Raw genomic sequence first — 27,996 nt, 5'->3', positions numbered from 1 at the left:
GTGAGCAACAAAGCTACACAGATCTTCTACACTCAACATTCATTTACATTATACTTAAAAGAAGATTTTTGAAATTTCATACAATCAAGTTTCAATAGATAAATACACAACCTTTGAGTTAATTAATTTATCAACACTCTGGAAAACACCTCCGTGTTTATGATCATTAAGAGAAAGGTGGTGTTTGAGATCGATATGAGCCTTTTTACTAATTAAGATCAGCTGTTCTCCAGCTGGGACAATTAAACGCACAACCATATAGAGCTTCAATATATTTGATATTTTTTATTATATTTATTTATATTTGTTAGATATATTTTCAATATATTATTTAAAACTCATATTTTGTCAATATGATACAGGAAATTTTTTTCGACAATCTATTAAGTGAAAATGTGTAGGTGATAACAAGTATATAATCTATCTATCACTCAAATCTTTACTCGCTATTCACTTTTTATTTATTTATTTATTTATTTATCCATATACGGTAAACACCATTTTACATTGTACATACATTGCAATTTTTTTTACAGATGGCCAAAAAAAAAGATATACTACTAAAATGATCAGCTATCTACTACCTACACTTAGAATTAACGAAACAAAGTTGAAAAAATAAATGTGTAAAAATAAATGAAACTTGTGTTTAGTAATAGTATAATTTGTTAGGTGAAAATTTAATTAGCTCATGTATTGAATGTACATTTTAGTTAACTGCGCACATTATTTGGGTAGTTAATTATACTAATTAAACTTACCAAAAGCTTAAACCGGTAAATATTTCCGCTTTAATTAGGTTTAATGAGTGGACAGAAAAAACAGCCTCATTTGAAACTAACAGGTAACCATATAACTATATTTAATAAAGAAAAGGTATTATACAATAAATAAGGTCAGAATTCCTAATCGACGGTAAGCTGCCTGAACGATCCGTTTTCCCCAAAGTCTGTCACTGAAAACTTCTTCTTGCCCAGTCTCTTGCGTTCGTCTGTCTTCAGCGAATCACAGAGCGCGAAGAATTCCGCACTCTGCTCGAACTTGTCCATCCAAAACTCTGGAAAATATACATTTCATAGCATATTTGTTTATCTTACACACACTTACTGTGACTTCAGATACTGCTAGTAGACATTAACGTTTATGAAATTTGATGCTCTTTTGTGTGATTCATGGTTTTGATTTTAACTTTCAAAGATTGCCTCGTAGCTAGAATAAAATGCAACATTAAAGAAAACCTTAAACACAATTGTTGGGTTAATAAAACAACTTATGTACAGTGTTTAAACTATGTTGTTTGTATATCAAACCCATAAAACGTGATTCCGTACCCCAAACAGGTTACAACTATCATTACAAGTAGCCCTTGTCATTAATTTGTATTAACTAACCCGTTTTATCTCTTGTTACAATAATTTGACTATGGTTAAATATTCAACAGAAGGCGTTTCATCTGTTATATTATAATTCTCATAAAACCCGGTATTAAGCTAGTTCAGCAACACCTGGATCGTTGAAGCCATCCTCTAGATATAAATCAAAGGCCAGGGGATCGAAGCCCATTATAAAATAGGATTTAACTAACATTCGTCAGTGCGCAACATTATAAGCATAAAAATAGCTTATTCCCTATATGGGAAATTCGCTAATAACACCTCATTCAATAAAAAGGGATAGTACGGACGGAAAAGGGATGTAACAGAAAAAACCCTTATAGTATTGAAATTTTTTCTTAGCCTATTCATTGCAACAAGATATCGGGAAAAAATAAACACTAATATATTTAAATAAGTCAATTAATTAATTAATTAAGAAAGACTTTTAGTTGCGACTTTTCAAACGAATCTCTTTTTTTTTGGGTGATTAAAAATAACTTATAAATATCTTAAATACATTTGAAGTAATTAATTAATCTAAACATTTTTATTGCAAATCCTTCCAAAACACAAAAACTAACGTAAGTCATTTTCTTCTTTACATTTTATACACAATATATTTTACTTTAAATCGATAAAACATCACCAAATGTAACGATAACCCCATGTTAGTATGGAAATCAATACCCAATATGCTTATAAAAATGAATAAATATTCACCTAAATGACCTAAATAGGGGTCAATTTGCTGAATACAAAAATCCAACAAATTCTTTTGATAATACGTATAGGACATAACTGCTGTATTTTAACTCACGATTAAGATCGTCCACGCTAGAAGCATCTCCACCATAGTCTTTGGGAACGAGACGAGCTGGTAAAATGTCCAACAGCTGGGACGCGTCCTTGTAGGAGGTTACCTGTACAAACAAGTGGGGTATTTAAAATTTAATACATACCTAGTAGGAGTTTTCCAATTTTCCCTTAAATTTATGAATCAAACTGACCAACCTTCGGTAGCAATGTACTGTCAATTTACCCAAAATTAAGGTCAACATTTCCACAAAATTAACGAATATTTTAAAGTCGAATTCGCTCTAAATGAAATCATTACATGACGGAATCCAAGGGATAAATTTAAACAGTATGTGGTAATCTGCATAGAGAAGTGTGTCATTTAAAATTTTAATACACACAGAATACAACATAAGACGTCTTAGCATTTTAAGGTTTTATTTTTACAAGTATATTGCTTGGTGAAGTTTCAAGTTTGAAATTTAACTCGAGTAGCATTGACCATTTAGAAATAGTGCGGACTCGATTTAATAGAACCTCTCCAATTATACGGATTATGGATATAATTAAATTTGTGGTAGTGCTATAATGACGTGTGAAACTCGCTAGATTTTACTTTACTCTTAGTAATTAAAATTCTTACGGGTTCATTAAAATGGGATTATAGTAATTTGTACAGTAAACAAAAAGCAGACAAGAATAACAGTTTACCAATTAGCTTAATTGGCTAATTTAGTTTTGTTAAATATATATAATAGTTATTGTTTTCTGTTGTTTACGTAAAACTTATTTTTCAACTAATTGTTTATTCTAATATTCAAATCCTGAACAGATTGTATATTTTGTTGCGCCTTCAAACCATGTGTTTGCAGATCCGTTACAAATCTGACTGTGTTTGGACATCAACCAATACAAGGCGCTAGTAAACAGTAAACTATTCCTAGGCCATTGAAACATTGTAATTACGAAACTGTGTTTTAAAGTATTAAAATTAAATAACAAGAAAAATTAAGTTAAAATATGTAAGTAGTAACAGAGTACTATAAACTATTTTACATTCAAAATAGTCCAAAAAGTGTACAATAGGTTTCAAGATTCATATTTTATACTCATTTACATCGTGGGTAAATGCTAAAGTAAAACCTCTTTCAATTACCTTAACATTCACTTTCAGCATTTAACATTTACAATTTAAAGCGTTAATAGTTTTCTTTTGATTATGGTTTTCCAATGCCTCAAATATCCCACTTTTCATAAGGTCTGAGAAAAAAAGATATTTCAATAGATAAAAAAAACTTAAAAATGGACAATCTGATGAGACCTTTAACTTGAAATGTCAATATTCTATGCAACATACCCTGGCCATCAGCTTCGGTGAAATGAAGGGTCTGAAGATAGCGATCATCTTGTCTACGAAGTACGGGGTGTTGACCAGAGTAATCTTAGGTATCCTACAAGGGTAGGCTTTCTGTAACAAAAGTACTGCTTTCAATACTTTTAAGAATACCATATTCGAAAAACTATTCAAATTTATCAGTATTTTTGACAAAACTTAGTAGTTTGCAAAATTATGGTTGATTAATCAATGATATCAAACGTGCACATTTTAATTTATTCAGTTTGCCATAATTAATTATTAAGTTTCTTATTTGAATAGACCAAAATTAGGCCCAGAAGAAATTTACCATATGAGTTTGAGGCAAAACAATTTTTTTCTCATTTTAGCGAATTTCCAATATGGGAAATAAGCTATTAATAACTAATCTGTGTTGATCTCAATAAAATAAGAAGATTTTTGATTACTCGAAACTAAAGCTAGTTTTCCTTAATTTTTGGTCTTTAAGGAATGGTTCTGGCAAAGAGACCAAGTGTTGTGAGTAACTATTGTGAGTTGAGTTCCGAGAAGGTCCCTAATCCGCTGGGTATCATAACCAAACGGACGGACTATAACAAATCTATCATGATTGTCATTCTAACACTAATCTTTCACTGATCCTTCGCTCATCTTTGTCCTAAAACACGCAACCAGGTGACGTCATCGTATAGATCTAATCCTAATATATTCTAATCTTGTATTTGAATGAAGAATGGCAGCAGCTGTCTTATAGACCTGTAGATGAATAATCCACCCTACTATCTCAGATAAGACACACGGGAGTATATTTTAATCCGTGCTAGTATCCTCATATCAATGCTCAACCATGCTCAAGGTGAATAAACATGTAACTCTGTACTTTTCTCTCACTATATCGCCTCTCACATCTTTGTATCTCTCACCAATCAAAGTGACACCAGGAAATTCAAATTTCGAATTCGGCAAATCCAGTTTCCGTACTTGTAGATTGTAGACGGATCGGTTAGCATTGGCCTTGACCAACATTCCGGTTTAGCGGTGACAGAACCAGAACGCCTTTGGCTGTGGTGGTTATAGAGCCTGCCGGAATACTGACCTTCCGTGTATTTGCTATCTTCACCGGGGCCTCCGACTGGGGGTTGCTGGGTAAGATATGTGGTACTTTAAAAAATATTGTGTTTTCAGAACTAATTATGACATTTCGATGTTTGTTGTTCTCCAGAACTAATTATGACATTTCGATGTTTGTTGTTCTCCAGAACGAATTATGATACTGGTCTGTGGGTGTAAAATTGTCGTATACTGTGCCAAAGTGTCCTAATGGGTAACATAAGAGTTATCGTATGATTGCAGTAGTCTGAGAGATGGGTAGAAAGTTGGCTTTCCCTACAGTTAATTTACAAAGTGGGCTTTCTCGCATTGATTAAAGCACGCTAAGTTGCTACATTTACCTACTTTTTACGCACTCATTTTATGCCACACTTCTGTATTCCAAACAAACAACACAAAACAGTGTGCTTTTATGAGTCACGTAACAAGCGTACGATTGAAAAAAAAAAAATAAATAAATAAAAACGACTACGATTAGCTGGTGCAGTGTTTCCATTTTCGTTCAACGCCTAACTTAAAAACGTGTTGTATAGTTTGCGAGACTAATTTAATTATTTCTATGTTTTATAGTAACTCTAGGAAAAATATAATGTGTAAAGCAAAGTGCCACTTCGTACAATAGCTACACAGATAACTATTTAACTTTAAAAACGTGTCAAATTATAGTGGGTACAGAATTAATTAAGGTTTAACTTCTAGAGTTTTTTTCAGTGTTAGACAGAAAATTAGCGAATGGTTAGGAACCTCTACTAATGATATTTGGTTTCTTGTAGTTGTGGGTATATGTAGGAGGGCAAAGCTGATTTGATAATGAGATATCTCACTGGGTTACCTTGCTCTTGGAGGAGTCAAGAACACACGCAATACAAACCATTTATTACTCTAGTTCCGAAAAGAACTGTCCCTCCTGAATATTAAAACATTATTAAGCATTCTTCTGTGTATACTTTTTCAATGAAATTTTTAATTAGTTTTTATTTACATTATATACACTTTACGCTTAGCATGAAATATATTTATATTATAGCCCGTGGTAAAATAGTGTTCAACTAGTTTAGAAAATCTACGGTAGGCTAATTTTATAGAATTACTATTATTAATCTAATTCATTTGGTTAGAGCACTAACTCAACAACTATGGCATAGCTATGAGTTTCAATAACCAATATTGTTAGTGGCAACAAGATTTAAGTTCGTTTGAAAACAACGTTTTAAAATTTGTTAAAACAAAAATTTTGAAACTTTTAAGAAACACTGAGGAGTCTTATTGAACAAAATTCAAACATAATTTTTCGAAGAAAAGGGACGGTGCCATTAATGTGTTTATGACTCTGTACTGCATCTGCTAAATGACTGCATGATCCGATCATAACCGGAATCAACATAGATCAAACAAAGTATTTTCTCTTGTGGATTCAATTAGGACCCAAGACTGTACATTCTTGTGTATGTATATTATTTCTTCAATATATTTATAGACATAGTATTCCCTGGTCAAATTACTAAATATATTGTATGGGTATATTTATTTTTTAATGTGCTCACTACTTTACAATATGAATTAAATTGAATACGTGCCTAATATTATTTAATATCGCTTATATTCAACTTAAAACAGCTCAATATTATATTTTTACAAATCCCTATAACTTTATTGTAATAGAAGTTCGCATATATTATTTAATGATAATGTCCTTTGGAAGAAATTCTGCCATAGTCTTAAAGTGTCTGATATCCAGAAGAATCAACACCAAGTTAATTGTTTAAGAGTTAAGAGTTCGACTCAAACTTTACTGTGTTTATTGGCTACTGCAATACCGTCATTCTACAAAAGTGTGTACAAACATGTTACAAATGTGACTGGCGTGTCGAGTTGTTGGCAAGAGAGGAAATTTCCACAGAACCGGTTGTTCGGCCCGCGTGTCGTCGTGAACCATTTCGGCCAAATACCAGACCACGGACCAAATCTGACTGTAGTGTACTCTGTAGTACATGAGCTGTATTCCTGGTCTCACTAGTTTTGGATCTTCTCGTACTAGGATGCTAGGGCCTAGTCCTGAACCGAATTACATATTACTTCAGACTAAGCCTAGAGGTCTGCGGCATCATCACTTCGATAACGTCCACTGACGGGATTTGAACGCTCTACCACTAGACCAGCTTGCTTCCAATGTTTCATTATTGCTGATATATCCCACTCTTTTCCTGTAATAATTAAAGGAATTTTAAGAGAGGGTCGTAGAATGGTGTCCTCATTACCGATCTTTTTTACCATATGGACAGCTTTCTTAGCCACGTGGGTGATTCTATAAATTATTAAAAATCATCGTGTGGCCAAGCGAGTTAATCTCATAGCCTAATGCCACAATTCTCATTATAGTAAAAAAAAAAAAAAAAAACTAAAATGGGTCAAAGAATTAAGCTGATTTGATAATGTTGTCCATTACTTGCTTGGAAATTATAAAAGATAGAGAATTTTCGTCGAATCAGTGTTTATCTAACCCATATACCTCATTCGTTATTCTTTACTAATGTATGAGTTTATGAGAAGGGGTCTTTACCAATATGAGAGTTCAATTCAATTTAACCACAACGTTTCCTCTACAGACGAGTGTTCAGCTACAAGTCATTCTTAGCTACGTTCAAGCTCTGGACATTCTTGAACGTTGTTTTTGTCAGTCCAAATAGACCTCGGGGCTGTGCGTGGAAGGAACAGGAAATCAAGGTGTGAGCCGGTAGATAACATTTAAGTGGTGAGTTACAGTAGATGCGAACTTACAGCGTCTGATTTGAATTCGCAGTCCGCCACGATTATAACTAAAGCACTATTGTTACAATTGTTGTTCTAAATTAATGTATACGTGAGAGACTGATGTTACACTCTGTATAATCGCAATTAAAAATATCTGCTCTGATTCAGACCAAGTTCCAAGGACGACTTGTTGCTGTTAATCCTAGTGTATCGGTCAGATGCGGGGTCGTCTACATTTTTTGTACCGTTTCCGATAGGAAATATCCATGTGGTAAATATAAGTGTAAAATTGGTGGTAGATGTGTACGAATCAATTATATTTATTATTTATATACATTACCTTACATAATTGAGGTTCTCTTTTTTTGCATTTTTTCATGATATGAATTATGTTATGTATTTATGTTGGTTAAGCAATCGTAAACCGGTTTGCCGTTAAGTGTGAACACTTTTTAAGAATACCATTTACATTCACGTGAAACATTATGCTATCCCCGGATATGACCATGTTACAATAAGGACATTGACAATTTCTTTGCATCAATTTGAATTCGTTCTGAAATTTAGGGTTACGTTGCAATATGATGAAAAAGTGCATCCACCACCTAGTGATAACTAGCTATTTGGGATAAGCCAATAAGGTATTGAATGATGAAATTATGCTTCAAATTAAAACTATTAAAAACAAACATATAACTATTGAGGTGTTTCAGACAGGGTACTTTCAATTACATTTTGCATACGTATAGGTTAGATTTTTGGTTACGTGTGTAATATCTCCAACCATAAACCAGAAATATATTTTTAACCTTCCAGTCGAAAAAGTATTATCGATTGATTTCGAAAAACCGAGGAATGTTTCAGTATCGCTTTGGAATGAACAAGTTATATGCTTTACACACATTATTTATATACATATTGAGATGTTCAAAGCAGATTGTTGTAGATTATTCTTCGATTTCCACCTTAACGAAAAGGTATATTTTAACACTTATGGATGTTTCAATGTAGCTTATATAATAATCTGGTTGCCTCAAATTCCCTCGCTAATATCAAATTTCCAAGCAGATTTCTCTACTTCCCCAGTTATACATTCCCCACTACTCACCATTGCCATACTCATGATCTTCATGAGCTGCAGACTGAATCTTGAGGCGTGCCCGAGGGCAAGATTCTGGAGGTCGTGGACGACGTGGAGTCCGGTGAAGTCGACGCCGTGTTGGAGGTAGAAGTCTACTGCCATGGAACATCGCTTTATCAGAGGTTCCAGGTTGAACAGGGAAGGGTCTGAGGAGTCAATCTTCATGAGGAGCACTCTGTGTCCCTCCTCCGTTAGGCCGGGGAGAAGCGCCAGCTTGCTGAGGGGAGAAACAATATTAATGGGTATATAGTTATACATTTTAAGGGTAAAAACTCTTTGATTAAGAGATAAATGACTCTTTGTTTTCTAAACTAGTGGATATACAGTTTGATGATGTACATCGTTCGTATTCAATCACAAAGTCGAGTGGATCAAAATTAAATAGAATCAAAGTAAGTTTGACTACTAATAGGACTAATGCTATTTACAACACAATAAACTGTCCGAAAGGCTGTATTCGGCGAAAGAAAGGCATTTTAGCTGGAAGGACTAGTTTTGCAATAATTGTTCATTGCGACAGATTTAAAATGTCACTGGTGTTCACTGAAAAACGGAAAGTACTACGACGGATGCAAGGACAAAAATCCCCAAGCAGTTGGCAATCTTTGTTCTAATAAGCCCTGTGACCTGAAGATGCTGGGTGTCCCAGCTTTTAGATCTAGGCTAAAGGAAATGTATTTTTGTAAATAGCTAAAATCTTGTTAATAGGGGATCAGTATTTTTGTTTTGTCTTTAGTTTTAAGTTAGGATTAGTTACTTGACAAGAGTCATCCTGTAAAACAGTTTGTACTGAGGAGCGCTTGCTAATAAAAGGCATTTTTATTTATTATTTATTTATTTATTTAATATTTGGATTAATTTAATTTCGTATATGCTGCTGCGTCAACCAACAACATCTTTTGAGTACGACCGAAAATTCATTTTGATTACTGTTCCTGATGTTTTGAGATAACATTGGTTGTACAGCGTGTTAAACAAATGTAAAGTGATCCTTTTAATAAAATCTTCTAAACAATTACTTAAACTTAAAGGATTCCTTATACCTTTTAAAAATATGACAAAAGCTGTAAATCGGGAGTTACCAGAATGCAAACCTTGACAGAATACTTTTGGAATGCATCTTACATCCATACGTACCACCATTAAGGATTTAAAGGAGTAAGTTTTTACTTTATTTAATTGGAAAAATTGACAAATAAGCTAGGTATGAGTATACTCATATCAAAGCAAAGTATTTAACTGATAAATACATTTTTAAACTTCCCTCTAAAAGAGCTTTTAAGGTTTACTTTCTATTGTCAAGTTTTAATCAAAAACTGTAATAAAACTATTGATTTTATTTAACTGTTTTATAAAATAAAATAACAATTAGATTTAGAAATTTACATTTTAGAAATATAAAAAATGACAACAAGTGAAGCTTTTAAATTCCTTTCAATAGGTTGTGAATCTATACGATATATAAATATAGATCTTCTTTGTATCTTCTTTAAATGTTGCCTACTTAAGATACTTAAGTAACTAATCTAGCCCCACAAATATTTAAATATACCATCAATAATTAACTTACACGTGCTTGTAGCTCTCCCTGATCTCCAGATCTTTACAGCTTCTATGGTGGAATATGTTTGGTACAGCTGTTCTAATGGAGAAGTATGAGTCTATGTAGGCCTTCGCCCTCTCTATGGAGTTCTTGGTAAGGAGGAGAAGTCCTTCGAGCCAGTTGTCTATCATTTTTACTAACAAAGAAAAAAAGCTGCAAGGTAAAACATGTTGGTGGAAAGTTCATGTATATATTGACCTGAGTAAAGAAAACAAATGAATGTTATGTTTGTAAAATAAAACTGTCTACACATATAGAGCTGTCAAGAAAGATGTAAATGATTGTTTAAAAGTAGAAAATAAAATATTGATCAAGTCAGATTATAGATTGAAAATGTAGGTACTGAAATAGATTATACAGGGTGATTGATATAAGTGTGCCAGCCGTTTTATTCGAAAACTATAAGAGATATCAAAAAAAGTTAAATGGTAAGTCCCTTGGATTTTTAATCAAAAAAGTTATAGTCAAGTCAAAAAAATTATTTTAGCCGCCATTTTTCCAATATGGCCGCCAACTTTGATTTTTCTTACGGAACACTCTGTATTTTATGATGTATTCTGGTAGAAAAAGTAATTTTAAGACGATTTTATTCTTGTGATTTTTTCATAAACCTAACCGTTTCAAAGATAATAATGGTTTAAGTTGTGAAATTTTTAATGGTTTTCGAACAAAACAGCTGGCATGCTTGCTTAGGCCTTTATCAAAACTCTTTCTCATGCAGAAATTTCAAAACTTTAACCATTATTATCTTTGAAACGGTTAGGTTCATGAAAAAATCACAAGAATAAAATCGTCTTAAAATTACTTTTTCTACCAGAATACATCATAAAATACAGGGTGTTCCATAAGAAAAATCAAAGTTGGCGGCCATATTGGAAAAATGGCGGCTAAAATAATTTTTTTGACTTGTCTATAATTTTTATAATAAAAAATCCAAGGGACTTACCATTTAACTTTTTTTGATATCTCTTATAGTTTTCGAATACGGCTGGCACACTTATATCGATCACCCTGTAGATTGAAATTCATTCTGACAAAATACCGTTCTTCAATATGAATAAAAGGCATGTATTTATAAACCACAAGCTTAAGACTTAAGAATGTTTTATAGCCTTATTTATCTCACTTCAACAGCAAGCCACTTTGTGTAGAACTATATTTCTAAGCTGAGTGTAGAACGGAGTGAGATGATTTGTATAGCTTTGTTACTGAGGAGGATAAAGATGTTTCTGAAGCCAACCGTAAAAAAAACTACTGAACTTTTTCAGTATCCAGTCACCTTATTTGTGTTTGATCCACAATAAACCCACATAATACTATGATGAGCTATTCTTTATTTTCTCTGTCGATGCATGCTACATCTCAAACAAAACATACCCACCCGGTGTGGGTGTAGGGTACCTTGTGGATTGCTTTATTGATTATGGGGAGAGTATAATTTTTGTCAACGTTTTTTAAATTTGGGTTTTGGGTAGTAATATATCAGTTTTGCCCTCTGAACCCTACAGTATGTATGTATGTGTGGATGTGTAAAGAGTTATAGGCTACACCTGAGGCCTGATCTCTGTTATGAGGGTACTTATTACGTGGGTTATTTTCACGACCTCTCCAGGTGTTATACAATTTCATTTTGTTTTCAATCAACGCAAAAAGCTTTAAATATTTTGATTATATCCCTTAGTTTATTATAGCTCTTTTAAACATGAGTAAATAGACAGCAAACGTAAACTTGACCCAACCCCCAAATTGTTGTGATTTTTGCCATAAGCCTCTAATCTTAATGCTCATGGTTCCCCCCGTCGTTTACCCCGTATAGGTTTTGGATGTTGAATTTTAACTCCAGACAAATGGGAGGAACTGTGTTGATTTGCTGATACTATTTATTATTATTTATTGTTTACAAAGTATCTCTACTCTACATTACATCAACTTACATGACGATACGTCCGGCAGGTGAGGCTGTTTTCCCATCCATTGTTTCAACATTTGTACGTCTTGCCCCACAGTTTGACTGGTCATGTTGTACTCACTGTAGAGTCGAGACTTACGCTCCGCGCTGTACACCGCCACATTGTCCATCAACTGCAGACAAACGCATTTATTGTTACTAATTGTGAACAAATATTTACCGAGTGATTGTGTATTACCATGTATTACATGTTGTTTTTGTTCGTAATACATGTATGTCCTATTTACCATCTGAACTCAATAATATTTCAAGCAGTTCATAATTTTTCTAGCACACTCAACACAACACACCATGAAAGAAAATCATGTTGTAAATTACGAAAAATCTCTAAATTGACTTTTGTTGACATTATTCAACTGGTTGAGAAACATCTCCAAGCAGTTATCATTAGTAGTTAGAGAAGTATTTTTGTATACGTTGTTTTTGTTATTTTGCACGTTACAGGGAAGTGTAAGCATTAGAGACACCTGAGATGCGCAAATCCCAAACTTAAACAAGACGTGATCCCATGATAATCTGCCATGTTTTGTTTATGTTTATGCTGAGTATTCTATGCAAGTATTCTGTCGTTTTATGGAACAATTAATACTTTTATGAATAGCTTTTTACTTAGTATTCTGAAGAGTAGCTACAAATTAATAAGCTTAGCTTACGAGAATTTATTTATTCTGTGAGAAATATTAGGAAAACAAGGTGATGCGTTGTCTTTTGAAAACACCTAATAAAATATTTAATGGTTAAGTGAGATAGGGTACTTAATATACAATAATATAACATTTAAGTAACACATAACAAACTAGGTATAGTAACATCGTTACTATTTCAACATCCTGGTAGTAAAACTATCAGTACTTAAAATAATTTAAATCCTCATAAGATGGATGGGAAAAGGGAATTCCGTCCATGGGGTGGGTTCTGGTTCAGATCCCGATAATGGCCAATAACATTAAGTTCCGGAATAACCCCATAGCTTGGTAGGTCAGCCCACCTTAATCTGTAAGTCATCATGTCTATATTGTAATGTAAAATGTAATTTTACCCTCATTCGAGAACTTTTGCTCTGCGAAGTCATTAGCTTTTATTAAACATTATACATAAAATAACACATAATTGTGACAGTAAACAGCACGAAAATTCAGATATATATCTCGAAACTCTCCAAAGTATGAACTTATTATTTACATAACAACAATAATTATTGTTTCAATTATTGAAAGCACAAATTTTTAAACATTCACACAATATCATAAATTATTAATTACATTAAAAACAAAAAACCTAACTGTAAACAATCCTACTTTGACAGTTCTCATTGTGTATCACAGCTTTTTGTTGTTGCTTAGTTCAAACGTAGACAAAAAGGTTCAAATTAGCTGTTAAGTGCAAACAAATGATAGTGCTGTTGAGAAGCCTTATACCTTTTTAATGCTATTGCATATGATAGAACCAACTTTATTAGTTGAAACAGCTGACTAAATTCTTTAAATCCTTTAAAATATGAATACTCATTAGGTTAACATGGGGAACTACAGAGCCACTGGGTCGGTGTCGGAGCCTGAGAGGATTTTTGAGATGACAATATGCCTATAAGTTAATCGGGAATGTGAGCTATCATCATACCAATTTTCAGCCCAATCCGTCCAGTAGTTAATGCGTGGTTGAACTTCAAACAAACACACAAACTTTCACATTTATAATATTAGCAAGATTATTTACATGCACCTTTTAAATCATCCGCTACATTTGCGAATAGTTCTAATTCCGCCCGACACACGAAACCAATCAGTTGTTCACCAAATTAATTGCTTTACGTAACGATTGCATAACGTTACTCATCAATCCTTTAAACAATACCATGCAATGATGTAACATGTGAAACACGAATCACGCACACAACAGAACTTAATTACGATATGTGTAATGTGGTTGATCCACGTAAACAGTAATAATCCCGAAATATTCGCTAATTAATTGGTTGGCGGTTCGTGTCTCTAATTTTTCTGATTAGCGGGAGTAAGGCGGTGATTATAACCGAACATTGCGTCCGTCGCCTAGGAAACCATATTATCTGGATTTGCTACCTGATCACGCAATGGGTTGAATACAAAACAACCCTACACGAGTGCTTACGCTCAATGTGTACAAACAAAACTATGAAAATGTATTGTTGCGTTCATGGATTAAATGCTCTTTCTAATAGATCTGTTATTTCTAATTTTATTTTTGCGTTTATGTCCACGCCTTTGGCATTTTTAAAGTTTTTCTATGTAAGAACGATCGAACCGCTGGACTTGGTACTATATAATATAGAACTTACTCAGATACCATTATCAATTCATAGCCCAATGACAAATGTCGCCTGGGTAGAAACTACCTCGCTTGGAACCGAACAAGCGACCTTCGGATTTGAAGTAGATCACTATTACTATTCGGATAATCTTACCTGCGTGGCTTAGTTGAAAAGAATTAGGTTTGTTTCCACCCGGTAAATATAGGTCGCGTTCGATGTTAATTCTTTGTTTCGTCTTGTCTTACCGACCTTAAGGCAATTTTGACAGAATGAAGCGATATCATTATAAATTCATGTTGCTAAAAACTTGCTTACCATTCGCTAACCAAGTTTGGAAATCGGTAAACACCAGAGTCACATAGTTTATTATTAGTGTTTCTTACAAATCTTTTGGTAGTCTTGTGATTTACCACTGAGTAAACAACGCATTGTAAATCAACCTAAATATCATCGGAAAATTCTGTTCACACCAGCGCATTCTAACGTTAACCGAGCCCGACACACTATCAAGAAAGCATTCAGTTGTTTTAATATGACGAGAAATCAATTTGTGGTAGACTACTGAAACTTAATTTTTATTAGTGAAATTTTCATTTAATATATCCTTAACCCGAGTTAAATTATTGTATTTGATTTTATTTGGTGACTGCAATACATACTATTTTAAACATTATCAATTATTTAACGGCATTAAGTCCCATTGGGAATTTTACAAATTTGATCACGTTGTTTAGGTAGTTAGTTAGTTACTAGCTAAATCTGCAGAAGTGTTATTTAACTTTACAGGAATTAAATTTTTATGATCTTTAAAAAAAACGCCTTTTCTCATTCGTCAATGTAGAACCGCTGGCTATAAAAGTATTACGTTATTTAAAATAACAAATCGAAGCATTTTTCTCATTGTATTGTCCCGATAGACGTCAAAATACATTTCAAAAATATTTAATTTCATTTCAACACGAAACGGCAGTAAAAGGAATATATTGACTATTTTAAACGCAACCCCATCGTAGGACACTGTACATTTGACAGAGTTTGCTTTGACCTGTGAGCCAAAGTGACCAGTCATTGTTCACCTGTTACTTTCGATGCTCCAAGGTCATGGTGAAGGTGTTTCAGGATCGTTGAACTGTACATTTCATCATCGTAGGACACTGTACATTTGACAGAGTTTGCTTTGACCTGTGAGCCAAAGTGACCAGTCATTGTTCACCTGTTACTTTCGATGCTCCAAGGTCATGGTGAAGGTGACCCAGAGTCGATGAACTGTGTCACTCTCTCTTTCATTTGAAGAATCCTCACAGTGCCTATCTTTCTTCTGGAGAATCCAGCTTGATAAATTAATATATATTGATATACCGTGACGGTATGATTAAATAAGTAGGCCTGTATTCCGTACCCGAGAACCATGTACGTGTCACAGTGTGTTCGTGTTTGTGATGTGAGTTTGACGACATCCAAGCACTGCTGCAACAACTGACTGTGACAACAATGCTACAATTTTCGACATATCCTACGTGAATATGGTTGCAATTTTCGTCGAAACCGTGGTTTTAGATTCCATACAACCTCTTTGAATTGAATCGAAAATACAAGTTAAGTAAACCACTATTAATATTCACTTGATAGACATGATTGATGATGGTCAGTACAATTTTATTACCACATTGAATATAAGATACTAAATTATAACCATGGTTTTAACTGTAGCACTATCGTTTCTATGTGACTTAACTTAATTTAAACTTATTAAAAAAGCACAAGTTTACACCACAAAAATTGCGAAAACCTTTGAAATACTTCATTACACTCCGAACAGCTACAGTTTAGTAACTAAGGAGTGCTGGTAAAATGGTTTTACACAACAAAGTTTCAACCGACATTCCATTTCCAGTAACCATATGTTGACAACTTTCTTTTTGAATAGCATTAGACTGTATTAAGGTTTTTTAGGGCATTCACTTAGGTGATGAGAGGGTGTGTTTATTTTATACTGGTACCTGTTCTTTAAAACGGCGTAAGAAAACAAAAAGAAATAATTTGTTTTTAATAGTTACTTTACAAAAATTCTAATTCGCCCCATTATCTGCTATGAAAGTCAATTCTACCACTTAGTTGAATACAATTTTCATTGTTTAAATTCATTCTGTAGTGTGGATGATGGAGGTATAAATCTATCTTTATAAGTTAATCGAAATGTAAGTGGAGCAAGAAAGGTAATAAAATAAAAACATTTTATTTCATATGGATCTTTTAAATAGTTTAATTTCTTAAACCACGCCTCGAAAATATTATGACTTTAACAAGGAAAATGTTTTAGTAAGCAGTAATATTTGTGTGAAATTGCCTCATTTGTTCCTTAGTAATTGTTAGATAGAAATACAGACTAAATACTTAATTTTATATAATCTTTATCGTATATAATTATGGAAATGATTAACTTATCCCCTTACGAGTAGGGTTGCATATACACCTACCAACTTTTACGTTCCTTACTACAAACACACTATACCAACTACTTATACCTAACTACCACTTCCCTTACATATTATGCCTAGATACAAATTAAAAACTTATATTGTAGTGAGACTGTGGTTTTTATGTTGTGGCAAGACTTTTAACTTTGGAAAATAACTTAATACCCGTCCACGGACGCATTCCTCAAATTTCTCTATGCAAAAGGATACAGTACGCCATTACAATATTGCCAAGTAATTTATAACTGTCATAATGGTGTGCCAGTGGTGGCTTAGCCATTTAAACAACAATAGCCTCACTTTAAGTGTTTAGTAAACAAGTGATCTGCATGTTCTAACACTAAGTTTACTTTAAAACTTATCGTGCCTGACAATAATAAATAACAAAACCAACAATGTACCACCCCTGGCACAACTATAAATATTTATTATTAAGCTAAATCTAATTATATTATTCCTATAAGACTTGAAGATAACTCGGGTTGAGGTAGAAAAGTCCAATGTTTAGCTCGTTGATTTAATATTTTGATTACGGTTAGTGATCTGAATCTCCGAGCTGTTTAATGGAAGGACTGGACTAAAAATATGTCTACAAAATATTCGCCAGCTTTAAATGTTTAAATATAACAGCCTTCGATAATGGGGGAGTGTTTATGTTAACAAAGAAATAAGTTAAAGAATTGAAAATGTTTCATGTTACGAAAAGCCATTCCACTACACAAAAAAAATAGTTAGAAATATAACCTTGTAATCTTTTCGAGTTTGTGAAATATTTAGGCCCCCCTTACTCATAAATGTGTCCAAATGTCCATGCATTAATTTTAGACCACCTCAATATTCGCTGATTGTGATTTAGAGTGGTATAAAGACGTCAAATCGATACCGTGTTTGAATTTTAAAACATTCTTAAGACCATGAAACATTTGATGTTAAAAATAAAGCTTTCTTTGTAATACAATAATGGAAAGATTTTTTCGTAAGTTCGTGATTAATATCAAATAATTTAAATACAGTTAGAACATATCTCAGCCAGAAAGGTTATGTTTTACCTCATACAACATCATTTAAGTCCTGCTTTATAAGGAGTTAAGGCACAGGGTGGTCATAAATTATTGAACATATCTTAAGATTAAATACATGAATACCCAAGCAACATAGAAACATGAGAATTGTTTAATTAAATAAAAAGTTAAAAGCAGTTTTATACAATAACTGCAAAAAAATAATTATTAAAATGTCAGTAACTATAAAAATAAGTTCAATAGTTTGTAAAAATCACACAAACTGTTATTTTAAGTGAAACTGTTATTGAAACTAAAGAAAAAACTTTGCTTCTTCTTGCACACTTGTCATTTTGATACTGAGGTTGATTTAATTTTTTATCCTGAGGCCAGTTGTTAAATGTTTGATTCGTCAAATGTCATACACAGCTGGTGTAGAAAGGTCCATTGTTGCCCAGCTGACTGTGCCACAACACGAGTAATTGAAAAGAAAGCATAACTTACTCTCACAGTTTAGGTGATTTTTACAGACTTTTTATAACAAATTTTTATAATTACTGACATTTGTATAATTATTCCTTTGTAGTTACTGTATAAAACCGCTTTAAATTTGCTATTCAATTCCCATGTTTCTAAGTCGCTTGGTTATTCATTTATTGAATCTTAATATGTGTCCAATTATTTATAACCCCCCTGTATCTCTATCGGACATCATGTTTAAAATCTATCCAACTGATAGAGATTACAATTTATCATACTGTGTCATCAACCAAATAGTTGGAGATAGTAGTTACTACTGAAATAAAATATAATCATTGATCTAAGTATTGATTCAAATTAAGATATTCAATAAGCTTCAGAAACAGAATTCTGGTTCTTTAAATGATTCAATTTATATCATAAAAAGTGAAATACATTTAAATCACTCACTCGCATATTGGACTTTAGGAAAATTGGAATAGTTTAAAAGCTCTTTTAACTCTTTGAAAGGGTTTCTTTAATATTTATTAGAATTGAAATTCTTTTCTAAGGTTTAATATTAAAATTTAAAATATAAATATGCAGTCATATTAATCTTTTGACTCTTTATAAATTGAAATGTGTTACCATTAACTAAACGTACTCTGTTATGCATTTACAATCCTTGAAGATCTAAAAAGGAAAGTTTTGATACAAGGTTCTTACCTTAAAGTGTATATTTTTATTTGTATATCACTATGTCACCAACATATTTTATCAATTTTATCTAATTGTAATGATACAAATAGAATTAAACGTGTGAATGGAAACGAAAGACACATTAAAACTGGTTTCCGTTATTTCAATTGGGTATAGAAAAACAAAAAGTTAAAATATACAACACATTTGACCTATCTATGTATACTATGTTTAAATTATATAGTGGAAGGTTAAAAACACAAGGGAAATCAAAATAAAGGTTGAATTGCTGTTCAGCACAAAATAAAGTTTGAAAGCAGGTCAAGTAAAGTTATAAATTTAAATAGCAAGAGAGGAACTAATCCCAAAACCTACATTTTACTGAATACATCAGCAGAAATATTAATTCAGCAGTCGATTTTTGTTCAACTGCTTGGATTAATATTTCATTTCAACCAACTGTCGATTGCAATAGGTCTGTTGGGTTCATGTATAAATATTCTTTTTATTTATACATTTTGAATACAAGTACATAAAACAAAACACTCTACCTTATGATATATACATTATTTTTTACTTAATAAAACTATTCAATCATAAAAAACGGCTATTTTGTTTTATAATCAGAGCTACAACATCATTATACAAAGGTCAATGCTATTTGTAGAAATTACAGTTAAACTACTTGGAATGTATCTTTAACATTTAATTAAAATCTTGTTGCCTTTACTTAGCGAGTTCATGTTAGGGGTTGTCTTAAAGTTTGAAATGTGAAAAATTTACCACAGGTTTTTATGTTTTTTTATTTTATTTACATCTGTTATGCTTTTGGCTTCTTGTTAGGTGATAATGAAATAGTGGTCTTGTTTGGTTTTACTATAGCTTTTCTCTTTTGTAGTGCAGTAGTTGCAATATTTAATACGTTAATGGAACTAAATAAATGTCTTTTACCCAATAACCAATAACCGTCAATAACTGTTCAATAACAGTCTAATACCCAATCACAAAAAAAAAACACTAACGAACAATGTAAAAAAAATACTAATAAAAAATCCACTAAGAATTAATTGTTTTTTATGAAGTGTTAGTAAATCAAAATGACTAAGAAATATGAATACAACAATATCCGAAAAAAATCTTAGCCAAAGTAAAACAAAAAAAAAAAAACAGTACAAATTATTGAGCAATCTTGTTACATTAACAACTAAATCAGTTTGCACCAGTGAATTCAGTGAAGTGATTTGGGGTTTAGAGATTTAGTCTCTTTCAGAACAAGACCTTGAGGATTAGGTCTTTAAAAGATTAGGTCTTTGATGGGTTAAGGTCTACAGCAAGGCTCATTGTTCATTTGCATGATTCAAGCTTCTTTTCATTCATGAAATATTGACCTCCAATTACATTGCTGGTTTCACCTGATTGGTTGAATATATTAGCTAAGCATGACTCAATCGTTTGTTAAAGTACAAATATGTGTGATACATTTTAAGTCACAAAAAATACCAAACGTGATTTTCTTTGTCAGTCTTCATGTAAGTATTTCTGGTTTCTTTTGGGTTTCTTTTAAAGTTAATTTACAATACTAACACCTTAACTAACAACAGGGGGTTTATAATTTAAAAAATTGATATTGAATTCATAGTCGCTTTTTTAAACGTTGGAATAAAAAAATATTCTTGCAAGGTGATGCTTAAGATTTAAGGATATCAGTAAATAAGATATCAGTAACAAGTCATCAAAACCCCAAACAATAAATCTGAATTTAAAACTTAGAAAGTTTTTTATTACATTAATTGTATTGCAAACAAGTGCCACTAGCTTAGAATAATGAAGTTGCCTTCTCATTTATATTGCCCAGGTGTGTTAAGTTCCCAAAGGGAATACAGGTGAAAGAGGATCTCATTCATGTTTAATGGTCTCTCTAAATTATTTCACTGTGTTCTAATTCATGGTAAAACAATATCTGTTGTAGATAGCAATAATGTGTCCTTTTATTATTTCACAGTAAAACCCCCTTTTGTTTAAAAAGAACAACCGTATTTTGCAGCAATACATTTGTCAATGGTTGAATTAAATGCAATTATTTGTATTGTATTTATACCTGTCAAATGCACTCAACAAGCGAAACTTTAACACGTAAATAAATCTACCTCATGTTAGTGATAGTCGTCAAAAGGTTACATTTAAAACCTTATAGTAGAGCTGCCCTAGCTTCATTGTAGCTATGATAACAGACAATCAAGTATTGTTTGGTCAGACAGTATTACAGTATATAGGCCTACACATGACAGAGCGTAGACATTGTATTGTGCTATGTAAACACTTTATGTAGAATCAACACTCCCCAGTTGTTGACTGTTTGCTAGAGCAGAATACCCAATCGTCTTTGGGTAGATTTTAGCTTCCTAGATAGTGTTTATAAAAGTCCACTCAACGTCTTATGATTGTCTGCTGAAGAAGATTTTACGTTAGCTCATTAGGTCAAATTAGGTCATAATGAAAGCATGTTGTCTCATATTTGTTTCTTGTTTTATAACAATCTCCAAAGAGTTTTAAATGAGTTTATAAATATTTAAAATATAACTTTTCCAATGGTATTACAAGCAAATTTTAAAGGTAGAATCGTTAGATCTACAAAGTGCTATCAAAAGTCGCAATAGCAATAGGAAACACTAATCTAATCTGGCATCTGATTTGACAATAGTAATTATTTAAGTATCCGCGTGTTGAAATGCTCGCATTCAAATTTGATGTTCACTGTTTCGCTTCCAAACGATATCGTAACTAGACCTAGATTTCGAGTTATTCCAATTTATAATTGGACTGTCAATATTAACGATGCTATGCTATCTAACAAAAGACCGACGTAAACATGACCAGGGCTTGGGCCGTTACCTTACGAAACTGTAAAAAATGCCACACGCGTAGTTGTTATACACTTAATTAAATGATCATAACATTTCAAATTAGTAACGTGATCTTATGGATGATTATAAAAAATGTGGACGTCAAAACTTTCTAGATTCGTAATCGGTTTTAAGCATGAAAGTTACTTTTATGTTGATTAGTTCTTGTTTTCCATATATGATTCATAATTATACACTCAAAATAATAAAAGAAACCCATATAATTAGCGTTAAATGCATAACAGTTAATACGAGTATAATAAGGAAACACGATTCGATGGACGGAAGGCGAAGTTATTAAATGGCTACAAAAATGCAGACTCATATGTTTGTGAGCAAATATTTGTTTTCCATTGATTAAACCAGGACAAACCCCACATTCATATCGGGGCTTCGGGTCCAATTATAGGGTGTGCGTGCGAATAGCCTAATGTTCATTGATAAGTTGTAAAAACAGCCTAATCGCAGAGAAACAGAATCGTCCGAGACCAAACTATCTACATTACCATTAGGTATGTTAATAGCAAATGGTGTCAGGGAGTAGATTTTGTGAAGATTATAATAAATTGTTCTTGTAATATTTTTGAAACTGTAAGTGTTAACATTGAGTTCGCTCGTCCACATGGGTCTCTGCCTTTTCCTTGGATGTATTAAACGAAACAAGGGTGAACTGTACTGATAAATGTTTGTGGTGAGATCAAGAAGCGAACCCATGACATCGCTGTCCTAAATCCGTCACGGCTAGGGCACTGACTCACCTTCCCAAATAGATGAACGTATTCATGAAACAGAATTCTGTACATGCAGTATATATATATATACAACGAGATAAACAAAATATATCAAATAATACATTTGATTCAGACAATCTATACAAAGTATGTTGTTGTTCTAACAGCACACCACGTTTTGTTGTTTAGATAAAACAATAAGATAAATATGGCAACATCCGTACAGGTTTCCCCCTTGTTTCGGAAGTGTTTGAAATCGAATGCAAGATAGCGAAAGTGAAATTGAAATGCGTCATGAATTACTCAACGAATTGTGAATACTGAATGGAAACCCCGAACCTCGTTTTAACTTTAAGATCGCTATCCTCACTATCGGTTTGAATAAACAAGGTTTTGTTTACAACTTATCTTACAGGACTTTGCTTCGATTGTGCGGTTAAATTTGTTCTTGTTGTTGTATTTTAAAGCTGTTAAAACAAAAAAGAACAATATATTTATACATTATTTTAGTCTTTTTACGGTATCACTGAAAAGGAAAACACAAATCGTAAAGTAATCTTTGAGAAATAAATATTTTGCCAACATCAGTGCTTTCAAACGTCACCAACATATAACACAAATTAACACAGGCTTTAGATTTTACAATCGACTTGAAAGTTGGTTTCCACTGTTTATTGTTAATGCCTCTAGTCTACTCACTATGTAATAAATTAATTGAGAATTAGGTCAACTTAGTAAAACTTACAATATAGACATTTTGGATGAGATTGTTCAGAACAGCTAAAGAGAGTAAATCCGAAGATTATTTAAGTAAAGTGGTACAACTTATTGTGTAGACTTATGGTTAAGTATGAAAGTACTACTCTAAGCTAACATAACAATAAAAAATCTGTACAAATATTCCCACCGACTAAATGACTAACAATCACTGCTCTTAACCTCTGAGATTTGTTTATAGCCACTATTCCAAAATATAATCAGCCAAAATATAATCAGCTGGTTGGTGTTCGGAAAAAAACTCTTTACAGTACAGTAGTGCGCAATGAAACCCCCATTTGATTAAGATGGCGGAAAACAGTTGTTTTCTGGACTAAATACTTGTGTGGGAAGTTCGTTAAAACAGTGTAGTGTGGCGTAAATGCTTTTATACTAGCTCTATAATAGTTTGCAGTCTCACAAAAGAAAAAAAATGGGATTGTTTGCTTAAACCCCCTCACTGTAATCTGTTCAAAGTTTTCAGTAGTGTGTGAACATGAGTAAGTATGTTAAATAACCAAAAATTATATTTTTGCAATTTAGAATTAAGAGGCTTTTAGCATCTGTTCGGTTGGGTTTAACGGTAAATTCAAACTGTGATTAGAAATCGTTTTAAACAAACCTTGCATATACGATGTACATGTTTTGGTACTTTTACTAGTGTATTACAAAGGTTCAAACTAATATTTGTATTTAAATGTTTGCACAGATAAAAGTAATCTTATTGTCAAGAATACTGCTACAAGTATCTAAAGAAAGAGCACGGGACTTCCAGTCTGGGGACCCGGGTTCAAATAGTGCCAATCGCCATATTTTAAACTAGGATCCAGCCTGTGAATTGTCTGTATTAGCATTGCAGAGTAGTTCTAGTTCAGTCTGAAATGAGGTCAATTTTTTTGTACTATTTCGCTAAAAGCATAAAGTAAAAACTGCTCGAACGATATTGATTAAAATTTGGCATGTAGGTCGATTTAACTCAAAACAAATTTTTAACTCACCAACAAAGGGCCGAATCACTCTACCATCAATTTCTTTTCATATGTTTTACGTAAATCGAAGTCTACTTTTAATTTCATAGAGAAAATAAAAAAAACTTTGGTCTATAATAAATCATACACTCTATCATGTATTACTGTAAAAGCATAAGATATTATAGTTACGATTAAAAAACACAACAACTTCAAAGCCATTCACTTTGTTTATCACTACAGAATGTGATCCAGTAATAAACTAATTTTTTTTTTAAATCAGGTAACATTATATAGTTTAAACTGACAGTTTTACGAGATTATTAGGAAAGTTGTCCAAAGGTCTTTCATTTCACAAGTAACGACTAGCAGACGATAGCATAAGGTCCAATTGCCCCACCATTTATTACCTAAAAATTAATTTTCAATTTATTTTATAAATTATCGTCCACTTTCACTTTTCTAAAAAAAATCAACACTTTCAAAAATCTTGGACACTTTTTATGCATCGACATAATGCATAAAAAATATGTCTTAAAAAAATAAACTTATAGTGTAGGTAATTAAATAATATATTTAGAAGGTCAAGACGTACCACCATGTTGCTCGTATCCTGTGGACTCGATGACGGACTCTACGCAACTGATGGGCTTACAGCTCTGTGACCTCAGCAGGCTCGGCGACCTTGAGAAAGATAACGGCCTTCAGAGGCTTCCCGTCCAAGCTATCACCGGCCACTGGCCACTGGCTAGAGCCTGCGACACACTTGACCAAAATGACAGTCTTGAACTGGTAATGTACCTCCATATCGGAGGACTCAAGGGTCTAGCCTACCGTTTCCACATTTCTTGAGATTAGGCCTCAAGGGTCTAGCCCACTGTATCTACATTTCTTGAGATTAGGCCTCAAGGGTCTAGCCCACCGTTTCCACATCTCTTGAGATTAGGCCTCAAGGGTCTAGCCCACCGTATCCACATTTCTTGAGATTAGGCCTCAAGGGTCTAGCTACCGTTTCCACATCTCTTGAGATTAGGCCTCAAGGGTCTAGCCCACCGTTTCCACATCTCTTGAGATTAGGCCTCAAGGGTCTAGCCCACCGTATCCACATTTCTTGAGATTAGGCCTCAAGGGTCTAGCTACCGTTTCCACATCTCTTGAGATTAGGCCTCAAGGGTCTAGCCCACCGTATCCACATTTCTTGAGATTAGGCATCAAGGGTCTAGCCCACCATTTCAACATTTCTTGAGACTAGGCCTAGAGAGTCGTGACACAAATCCGTTAGTGATTTGCGGGATTTTTTCCCGGTACCTTGGAGACTAAAGCCCCATTCTCTACCTCTTGACTAGCTTGATCACCTCCAATTACTTTGGGATTTGCCGTAACCCTAAGGTACGGACACAGCCTTACCCTGTATATAACACCTATTTTAGAAACAAGAACTCCTTCATGTTTACCTATATAGAAACCTATATAGATGTACCTTGACTTGCTTTATTTAAAGTAAAATGTATGTTAGGGTTGTTGCCCTATAGTTTTCTGCGACATACTTCACCAATATGACTGTCGAGGACGTATTGTATTGCTGAGATGTAGTCGATTGTACAAGTAAGAGTAGTCCACATTATTTGTTCAGTTGGTGTGGTTAGAGCAATTCAGTAGTAATTAGTAATTGGTAATTCAGTCCTGCAGTCACAGTTTCAAATCGCTTCAATTACCGTTTTTTTCGCCCACCTTCCCAACACAGGACGGGGCTCTAGAATATTTGTCACCTTTCTTCATAATATGCCCAGAAAATTACGGCAATTATCACTTCAAACTCAGGATTTGAGGCATTATTGTGATTGGCAGGAACCTGAGACCTCGGGGACTGATGGCCTGCGCTCTACCATTAGCTCTCTCTCCGTAACATTCTGAAATGAAATGAAATGAAATAATATTTTATTTCCCATTAATTATTCTGTATGGCTGAGATACATAGAGAACCATCTTGAACAGTTTACAGTATAGGTTTACATACGAACGGTTTTGAAGAGCGATTATAACTGTATAAATCCTTTAGGAAGTGATTATTGCGTGTATAGCGTTGTTTGAAAATTCATATATTATTATTGTAATGGAATTACTTATCCATATCACACCGCTGATACTTAAGCGTCCACGTTTAACTGATTTCTAACTACGGCGGATAGAAATAAGTTGTTATTTGAACAACATTATAATCCATTCTGCATCTGCTTAACATGTATAACTTCTAATTATTAGATTAATAAGACAACATATGTATTTACGAGACTAAATATACATCCCGAGGCTAACAATGTTTCCGGTCTTGCTTCTAAGACTCGTACATAATTGTAACATGAATATTTAGTTAAACATCTATGGAAACTCAATATACTCGTTCGTGTCAGCTTGACATTGCGGAATAAAGAAGCCAAAGAAACATAAATATTGTATTTCTAAACGTAATTGAAATATCAAATGCACCTCTTTACATTCGGAGCACTTACTGAAACTTTAGAAAGAAACACGATACGGAATTTTCTCTTTGAATACATAAAAGAGAAAATTGCATTTACAGGAAAAGTGTGTTGCAATGTTTACAAAAGCAATTGGCTCCATGTGAAAACTTACTTATGCAATAAATATTATTCATAAAGGAAAGAAGCACCAACGTTGTGTTAATACACATAGAGAATTGTTAATCCTATCGGACAACCAAGATATTTACCTAGAATTTATTACTTCATTGAATGTACTGGGGTTTGTCGAAGACAATAATATACAATATAACCGATAACAACAAACCTAGAAGCACTACTAGACGATTCATTGGTTTATTATTATCTATTATTATAACTTTTCTATTGGTTTATTATTATTAAGACATATTGGCTTATACTACTACACCAACCTTTCATAGTGTTATGTAGTCAATAAAACTCTCTATAGGTTTGAGTAGTATAATTTGTACGATATAAACCAATGATTATTTGGGCTCGGAACATTATGACATCGCTACATCTCGTTATTAAAATTAGTATCAATGCTTTGAGACGGTAGCTCACATTTGGGGGTATATTTTAAGCTGAATGCATAGATGAGTGTAGAACTCAAGTCAGATGATTGGTGTAGAGGTTTGTTACTTAATAAGATTAGCATTTCATAAGTCAGGGTCATTTATTAAAAGGTCAATGAACAAGGACAGCCGAGTCAAGTTTCGTTATTCAAAAACTTGAATATTTTCAACTGTTTGAATGAAATTGAAAAAAACTGCTAGGAATCTTAGTGACTGTTAAATGACTTCGTGCAATTAGTTTCTGGTGTACATAAGTTTAATTGAATACTTTAAGAGTTTACATTCAATTTAAAAAGAAAAATCCTGTCATTACACATTTTGATCGGTAAAAAGAAAACACTATTTTGTTTAGAATCGATTAGAAATTATATTTTGCATGAGAAATATTCCGGAGACTTTTACCGTCGGCACTTGTAAATTGCAATGGCAAATAAAATGTATTGCCAATAGACCCTGCTAAATCAGAGTATGTTTCAAATTACGATGATAAAAACAAACTTTAGTTAAAAATAGAATTGCTTTCCTGCATAAAAC

The 27,996-nt window shown here is 33.0% G+C and overlaps 2 protein-coding genes across 2 annotated transcripts in view; one reads left to right on the top strand and one right to left on the bottom strand.

Moving 5' to 3' along the window:
- Nucleotides 1-27,996, top strand: part of LOC128985782 (uncharacterized) — a 103,269-nt gene that overhangs the window by 43,104 nt on the left and 32,169 nt on the right. The window lies entirely within an intron of this gene.
- Nucleotides 846-25,039, bottom strand: LOC128985781 (retinol-binding protein pinta-like). Its single transcript, XM_054405650.1, has 7 exons — nucleotides 24,979-25,039; nucleotides 12,065-12,212; nucleotides 10,098-10,266; nucleotides 8,495-8,744; nucleotides 3,529-3,639; nucleotides 2,194-2,296; nucleotides 846-1,057 (listed from the first exon to the last, which is right to left on the bottom strand). The coding sequence occupies exons 1-7, from the start codon at nucleotides 24,982-24,984 to the stop codon at nucleotides 906-908; spliced, it is 939 nt and encodes a 312-aa protein (XP_054261625.1). The 5' UTR covers nucleotides 24,985-25,039; the 3' UTR covers nucleotides 846-905.

This window comes from Macrosteles quadrilineatus, unplaced genomic scaffold, assembly GCF_028750875.1.
Source record: "Macrosteles quadrilineatus isolate MER2022 unplaced genomic scaffold, UCM_ALF_1.0 Scaffold_2__2_contigs__length_208266976, whole genome shotgun sequence".
Taxonomy (NCBI): domain Eukaryota; kingdom Metazoa; phylum Arthropoda; class Insecta; order Hemiptera; family Cicadellidae; genus Macrosteles; species Macrosteles quadrilineatus.
Note: the sequence above shows the minus strand (reverse complement) of the source record. Positions and strands in the feature narration are given on the sequence as shown.